The 8,806-nt window shown below is 38.4% G+C and overlaps 1 protein-coding gene across 1 annotated transcript in view; it reads left to right on the forward strand.

Annotated features, from left to right (window-relative positions):
• Fbxo47 (F-box protein 47) overlaps positions 1 to 1,064 on the forward strand; it is a 32,562-nt gene extending 31,498 nt beyond the window's left edge. The window contains exon 11 of the mRNA XM_028755178.1: positions 858 to 1,064. Within this exon, the coding sequence (XP_028611011.1) occupies positions 858 to 970 (113 nt within the window). The 3' untranslated portion in view covers positions 971 to 1,064. The remainder of the gene's footprint in view (positions 1 to 857) is intronic.
• The last annotated feature ends 7,742 nt before the right edge of the window (positions 1,065 to 8,806 follow it).

The following is an 8,806-nucleotide window of genomic DNA, read 5'->3' on the forward strand; positions in this document are numbered from 1 at the left end:
ATTTTATTTTATTTTATTTTATTTTATTTTATTTTATTTTATTTTATTTTATTTTATTTTATTTTATTTTATTTTATTTTATTTTATTTTATTTTATTTTATTTTATTTTATTTTATTTTATTTTATTTTATTTTATTTTATTTTATTTTATTTTATTTTATTTTATTTTATTTTATTTTATTTTATTTTATTTTATTTTATTTTATTTTATTTTATTTTATTTTATTTTATTTTATTTTATTTTATCTGTGTACCGTGTGCATGCCTGATACACAGAAGTCGGAAGAAGGTGTTGTAGATGGTTGTGAGCCACCATGTGGGTGCTGAGAACAGTACCAGGCTTCTCTACAAAAGAACATTTGAGTCTCCTAACTGACAAACTCCTCATTATCCCTGTTTCATAGTGAGAAAAAGGAAGCACAGATAGAACCTGACTTACTCAAGGACATAAAGTTGAGAGATACCAAATCATGGACCAGGGTCCTTGCCCGTTTTCTCTCTAGTGTCTAATATCATGGCTTTGGTGGTTAATGTCTGGCTTAGTAAAAATTACCGACAAAAATTTATGTTTAAATATTCTACCGGGCGGTGGTGGCGCACGCCTCCCAGCACTTGGGAGGCAGAGGCAGGTGAATTTCTGAGTTTGAGGCCAGCCTGGTCTACAGAGTGAGTTCCAGGACAGCCAGAGATACACAGAGAAACCCTGTCTCAAAAATAAATAAATAAATAAATAAATAAATAAATAAATAAATAAATATTCTTAGGGACACTTAGAATATCTTACATTCCTGAGCCATGAGTTAAAATGTTTAAATTTTCCCTTTCCCTGCTGTCTGCCCTTGTACATGTATCACAGGAGAGCGTGATGACGATGACAGAGGCTTCCTGAATTTGTTCCATCTTCTCCATGCTCAGGCTAACTTCCATAAGGAGGTGCTGTATCTGACCATGAATGCTGTCTCTTCCTAAGTCAGGACTTAGGACTTGTCTCTTAAAGTGTATTCGCCCCGCCCCCTGGACTGGCATTCAGGAGAGTGGTGCTTTTTCACATCCAAGGATAGCACCTATTGGACTGTTGAGAATCTAATTAACCAGAAACTCCAGTTGCACAGGACTTTAGCTGTAACTGTTTCACTCTGATTATTAGAAAATAGCAGGTAAACCTAAGAATATATTGCAATTTTTCTGGAAAACAAGTTCTGACTCTCCAGTTCTTGGTAAATATAACATCAAACCAAATCAGAATGTTAACTGTCCAGGAATCTGCAGAGGGCCCAACTTATTTCTATGGCTCTTTGAAGCAAGAGCTAATTCTGCCTTAATAAGAGCAGATCCACATTCAATGGCTAGTGCTCTCTGTTCCCTTGCCTTACTTTGAGCAGATATGGCCCATATGCTTTCTAATCTTTTAGAATATACATTATGTATAAGTCACATTCTTTACCACCTTCTTAGCATATGGTTACAAAACAATCTTATATGTCATTTATATTTGTATGAACTAATAGCAAAAATCCAAACTAAGTATGTATGGATATTGTGTATGTATGTGTGTGTATATGTATACATATATACATATAGATACATATGTATATTTATATGTGTATAGACACATGTGCATATATTTCCTGCAAGATAATCATACAAAAGGTCTACAAATGGAGGAAGATGTGTGTGTGTGTGTGCGTGTATGTGTGAACTATAGTTTTCAGATAATGGAATCATCTTGTAACTTCCCTGGGGATTAGAGCAGAAAATTGCAAGCAAAAGAAAAACATAATAAAAGTAAGTAGTTCTTCTGCTGCCAGAACAATCTTCAAAGTGGCTGTAATGGAGGGGCCTCCTGTGGTTCCTCTTCCTCTTCTCCAGCCAAACCCAGGGCTTTGTGGAGCTAAACAAGCACTTCACCACTGAGCTTCCCCAACTCACACTTAACCTTCTCACTGGATTCTCAGAGGCTGCCCTTCTTTTTCTCGGCATACTGGGAGATCAGGAAATCACTTTCAGCAGTGGGATATAAAGAAAATCCATGAATTTTAACAAAAGGCTCAGTGAACATTTGATAGTACCAAGGACAGTGAAAATTGTGGAGAAATAAAAATTGTGATATCAGGCTTTTACTATATTTCAATAGCAAAAACAAGCTTAATATGGAAAGATCAAAATTGCCTTTTTGTTGTTTAAGTATAATTCCACTAGTGGGAAGATTTTGGGGTTTTTTTCTCCAGAGTTTATTTGAAGATTTAGGAAGAGACACATTCTTGCTTTTTTTCCTCATTTAATTTTCTTCTGTTCAGTTGAAGAATTGATCTGTAACCAACAGCCTGGGCAGCCTGTGGTAACAGCCTGAGAAGCCTGTAGTAACAGCCTGGGCAGCCTGTGGTAACAGCAAGTGGCAGAGAACAAAGTACCACCTCAGAGTGGTTCATTCTTTCTCTGTCTCTGACGCTCTCATACCCACTTTGCAAAGATGACTAGATTTATTTATCAAAACACTAGTGATTTCAAGTTGACATTTTCTTGGAAAGAAAGGGAAAACAAAGCCAATAGTACTGGGAACAATATTTTAAAGATTATACTTACTTATTTTCATTTACTATTTATTTTAGGTTTCTTGAGTTAGTTTCTTTACATACCCCTCGCTGTCTTGAAACACACTATGCAGAACAGGTTGGCTTTGAACTCACAGAGATCTATCTGCCTGTCTCCTGAGTGCTGGAACTAAAAGTGTGTGCCACCATATCTAACTCTAAAGATCTTGAAAAGTAGATAATTTCATTTTAGGAGGCTAAGAGTACTACAGGCTGCTCTTACAGAGAACCCAATTCAGTCTCTAGCACCCGCATGGCAACTTAACGCCATCTGTAACTCCAGTTGCAGGGGGTCCCTTGCCCTCTTCTGGCCTGTGTAGGCATATTATACATTGCACGCATCCATCCATCCATCCAGTCAAAATAGCCATATGCATGGAGTAAGTATAAACCTTTCTTAAAGATAGTTTCATTTTCTTAACAAAGAAATGTATTATTATGAAGCTTGCTTTGAATAACATAAGTTTCCACAATTCAGAAAATTTACCAAAGAAGCATGTTTTAATTAAAACAATTTATTGTCTGTACTGAGACTTGAACTCAGAGCCTCACACTTGCTAGATAATCACTCTACTGCTGAGCTATAATCCTGCTAATTTAATTGGGATTTGACTCTTTGCACATTTGTTGACATAATTCGCTGCTATAAAGTCTTTTACATTCATGTAATTTTATTAATCTTGGTTACTTTCCCCACTTCTGAGTTTGAATCTGAAAGAAAATTAAGCCATGAATGTAGTAATGGGCTTTCTTCTTTCTGAGACAAGAAGCCCCTGTGTAGCCCTGGCAGTCCTGGAACTTGCTGTGTAGACCAGGCTGGTCTTGAACTCAGGAGATCCACCTGCTTCTGCCTTCCAAGTGCTGGGACTAAAGGCGTGCGCCACAGTTGCCCAGCTCCTTTTTGCTATCTCTAAAAAGTAAATTAGCAAATTCTTCATCTAATTATTAACAGATAAAGTAAATTTGGGAACAAATCTGAAGTTTCCACAATTCAGTGATCTGGTTATTGATTTTGCTAATTATATTTTTCATAAAAAATAAAGTGATTTGAGTTTTAAAGAGAGACATTGGGCTGGAGAGATGGCTCAGTGGTTAGGGGCACTGGCTGTTCTTCCAGAGGTCCTGAGTTCAATTCCCAGCAACCACATGGTGGCTCACAACCATCTGTAATGGGGTCTGATGCCCTCTTCTGGAGTGTCTGAAGAGAGCAATGGTGAATAAATAACTCTTTTTTTTAAAGCTTCTTTTAAAAAGAGAGAGAGACAGACAGACAGAGATTAAAGGGCTGGAGAGATGGCTCAGTGGTTACGAGCACTGACTGCTCCTCCAGAGGTCCTGAGTTCAATTCCCAGCAACCACATGGAGATTCACAGAATATCTGTAATGGAAATCCAATGCCTTCTTCTGGTGTGTCTGAAGACAGCTACAGCGTACTTATATAAATAAAATAAATAAATAAATCTTTTTTTAAAAAGAGAGAGAGACATTAACTTGAAAAAAAGACATTTGTATAGTACAGAGGTTTAAGTAACAGGCAGTCTAACTAACCACACACATACACACAAAATGGGACATTTGAAATTGAGTAGACTGACATGCTAGAACTGGCTAGACTAAACTGAACTAGAATAGTTACAGAAGCACTGTAAACTTTCCACCAAACACGTTATTCCTCCTGTCTTTTTCCAAATCATCTCAAGTCGCTGTGACCGCTGGAGACCCAGGCTCCCAGGATTTTCCCTTTTGTGTGGGCTTCCTCTCACTAGAAGTCAATGGTGTCACTGCATTGCTGTTACTGTGATTTCTGTACACACAGCACACCATGTTGCCACTCATTTTAGGAACTGAAGTTTGTATCTTGTGATGACAATGTTAACCGTGAAACCATGCACTTGTAGCACACTGTTGTGTGACACCATCTGTCCTCTCAGTCCCTAAGTGGTGGCATGTGAGTTGCAGTGGCAAAGCTCAGCACTGTTCATCAGGCACCTGCTTAGATGCTCCTGACCCATGCCCGGCCCACTCTGTTTGTACTCCATGGTCTTTGTTAATAACAGTTTATTGCTAGGGTAACTGTTCACCTTTGGAGAACAGAGCAAGCAGGAGGGGCCCAGTAGAAGGTGTAACAACAGAACCATTTTATGTCTGAGAAATAAACACTACTCTCTGTGTGGTTAGCCTCAAGGTCAGCATCCTTCTGTGAATAGTATTCAGTCACATGAGTGCAGATTTGTGCATGCCTTTGACAACCTCTGTGTTTACTGGAAACTGCATTAGCACTCCACTAGCTGTGTGCAGCGTTATCTCAAACGCATTGTGTTGTGCTAAACATCTTTGAAAACTAATATTGTATTTGTTCAACTTTATTTAATTTCTTACTCATTTTAATAAAATTAAGTTTAAACTGGAAATATTTCTAATGTGTTCAGAGTTTCTTATTATCCCATTCATTGAATTTTTGCAGTGTACTCGTATTTATTTAAGCTGTTAACTTTTTTCTCTCTTTTTTTAAGACAGGACCTCACTATCTAGGATGGCCTAGAACTCACTATGTAGAGTGGACTGGCCTCAAACTCACAAAGATACCTCTGCCTCCTGAATACTAGAATGAAAGGCTTGTGCCACCATACCTGGCTAAGCTATCAATTAAACCCTACAGTGATTTTTTTTTTAAATGAAGTGTCAGAGCTGGCTGCATGCCTATAATCCTAGCACTTGGGAGGTAGGGGCAAGGGCAGGAAGGCTGCTTTTAATTTGAAGCCAGCTTGTTGTACATATCAAGTTCCAGGCCAGTCAGAACTGCATACACAGCAAGACTTCGTCTTAAAACAAGACAAAAGTGAGCACTTGTTTTCAAACACTGGGAATGGGAACTGAAGCCAGCACCTTGCACATGCTACGTAAACACTGCACCACTGAGCGTATCCCAGGCCTGTGTGCTGTGCCCTCCCCAGTTTGTCCATGGCCACAGGCAGCTACAGTGTGCCTGTCTGTTCAGGTGCTGAGGAAGGAACTTAGGGCCTCCAGCATGCTACACACACCCCACTACTAAGCTACACTGCAGGCTCTGAGGAATTGTCTTAATATAAACAATATTGCAGGCAATTTTAATATATTTATCTTATCCTTAACAGTGTAGCATCCAAACATTAATTTACTAGTAACTGCTCATAAATTGAATAGTAATCTGTAAACAGAGCAACACTGTATGATGTTCTTTAGATGAAAGTCCCCAACCATTATTACAATTATTACATTATTACAATTGCTGCTAAAATAGATGATATAATTATCAGCTTAATGCCAGTTCCAAATCCCTAAATAAGCAAATATTACTGTTGTTACCAGCAACTTCCCAAAACTACAAGATTTCAGTGTCTCCCTCCCTCCCTTTCTCCTTTCAGTCATGGAGGGAGCAGATACAACCTAGGGCACTGTCCAAGACAGGTAAGCGATCCTTACATGTTTTTAGTCGGCACGGTGGTGCAAACTTTTAATCCCAGCACTTGAGAGCTAGAGACAAGTGGATCCCTGAGTTCAAGACCAGCCTGGTCTATAAATCCAGTTCCAGGACAGCGAAGGATACACAGAGAAATTCTGTCTTAAAAAAAAACAAGAGTGAGAGAAAGAGGAGAGAGGAGGCGGTGGTTCTCAACCTTACAAAAACCAAGTCTGATAAAAGCCAAAGCAAGGAATAGGCAGTTTCCACCTCACTATGCTTAAGGAAAATGTTATTTGTAATTTCAAATTTAAATGATATGTTAAGAAAGTTTACATTTTGAATAATGCTAAATTTAAGCCATTTTTGAAAAGCAAGGTATTTTTTCCTGAAATTTAATAGATTTTTAATTTTTCAGCCCTATTTCAAAATGTATCCTCAGTAGTTTTCCTAAAATAAATTATATCACTTCTATAATTTCACCAAAAATATTAGTGTAATGATTCCTAGCATTATATCATCTTAATTTCTGCAACATAATTTACAGTTATTTAGATATATTTTATTGTACTGGCATAAGCCAGATACAAGCTCCATTTACATGATGGTACTGTAACAGAGATCTGTGAAATGTATACAAAACTTTACACAAATAACATTTTTAATATTTTATTGTGCTTGAGAATCCCAATATACATGTAATTTAAATATGAAATAAAACATTTTCTAGCTAGACGTAGTAGCTCATGTCTGTAATCCCAGTACTTGGGAAACAGAGGCAAGAGGATTGCCACACGTTCAAGGCCAGCCTATGGTACACAGTTGTCTTAGGGTTTCATTGCCATGAAGAGACACCATGGCCATGGCAACTCTTATAAGGACAAACATTTTACTGGGGCTGGCTTACAGTCTAATATCATCATGGCAGGAAGCATAGCAGTGTGCAGACGGACATGGTGCTGGAAAAGGAGCCGAGAGTCTTGACCCGAAGACAACTAGGAGAGACTTTCTCTTCCACACTGGGCAGAGCTTGAACACTAGAAGCCCTCAAAGCCTACCTACACAGTGACACACTTCCTCCAACAAGGACACGCCAATTCCAACAAGGCCACACCTCCTAATAGTGTCACTCCCTGTGGGCCAAACATTCAAACACATAAGTCTATGGGGGCCAAACCAAACCTATTCAAATCAACACGACAATGGAGTCCAGGCCAACTAGAATTTTAAAAAAAAAAATCTAAATATTTGAGTGGCAGACTTGAACCTAGACAGTTGAGACCTACCTGAGTATCATTCAGAGACTGTCTTAAAGAATGTTGTTGGAGAGATGGCCCAGCAGTTAAAACAATGTCTACATATATACATATATACACACCTTTTAAAAATAGAAAGAAATATATATTATATATATTTCTATTTTTTTAAAGCTCTATTTATTTTTATATGAGTACACTGTAGCTGTCTTCAGATACACCAGAAGGCATCAGATCCTATTACAGATGGTTGTGAGCCACCATGTGGTTGCTGGGAATTGAACTCAGGACCTCTAGAAGAGCAGTCAGTACTCTTAACCTCTGAGCCATCTCTCCAGCTCCAAAATAATGGCTATGCTTGCAGAGGACGAAGTTCAATTCCTAATAACCATCTGGCAGCTCACAATTGGCTGTAACAAGTCTAGGAGATTCCACTTTCTTCTGGCCTCTGTTCCATTGGCTCCCGACACATGTGTGGGGCACTAGCAAACATGCAAGCAAAACACTCATATACATAAAATAATAAGAAGAAATTTTAAAGCAAATAAGTTTACCAAAACCAAATACTACTAATGCTGGGGAGATCGAGACAGAAAGATGGCAAGTTGAGGCAGGCCTTAAGTATGGTGAGACCCTGTCTTGAAAAAGCAAAAACAACACAACAGCCAACTTACTGTTACTTCTGGGTGTGTTATTGCCTGGGTGTGTAGGCACAAAACAACAATTTTCCAAAGTTTATTTCTTAAAACTACGAAGACATAAAGGTACCGGTGCCTGAAGACCTGTCTGGTCCTCTGGATCCAGAAAATATAAGGAGCAAACAGACTCTCCACAAGTTGTCCTCTGACCTCCATATACAGGCTTCGGTATATACACACACATGCGTGCACATGCGCACACATACAAAATGTTTTTTAAAACTATGATATTTTATAAATAACATTTTTTTAAAGGCTAGTCTAGGCTGGAGAGATGGTTCAATGGTTAAGAATATTTACTGCTGTTGCAGAGGACCCAGATTCAGTCAGTTCCCTCACCCACAGGGAGGCTCATAGCCATCTGGATTCCAGTTCCAGGGGATCTGACGTATTCTTCTGCCCTTCCTGGGTTCCTGCAGTTCCTGGTACATAGACATACACTCAGGCATGAATAAATACAAGATACATAAATACAAACACATAAATACAAGATAAAATAAAATTAAAAAAAAATTAAAGGATAATTTGTCTGATCTTACGGTGTGCCCATGTCTGGAGGCATATGTCCCTTCTCTGAGGTTAACCTCTTCGCCCTTTCATGGGATCGCTGACAAGTTGTTTCAATTTTATATGGATACAGACTGAAGAGCTTCAGTTTCATAGAACTTCAGAGTGAAACTTGATTAGAGACTATGCCATAAAGATTTAATGACCATGATTAACTCTGTACTCTGGACCTTCAGACCTTGGTACTTAGGTAAGGATACAGAACTACTATCTTGGTAGAAAATGGTAGTTTGGAGCAGGCACAGGGCTTCAGG

The sequence above is a fragment of the Grammomys surdaster genome, unplaced genomic scaffold (assembly GCF_004785775.1).
Source record: "Grammomys surdaster isolate TR1022 unplaced genomic scaffold, NIH_TR_1.0 126048, whole genome shotgun sequence".
Classification (NCBI taxonomy): Eukaryota; Metazoa; Chordata; class Mammalia; order Rodentia; family Muridae; genus Grammomys; species Grammomys surdaster.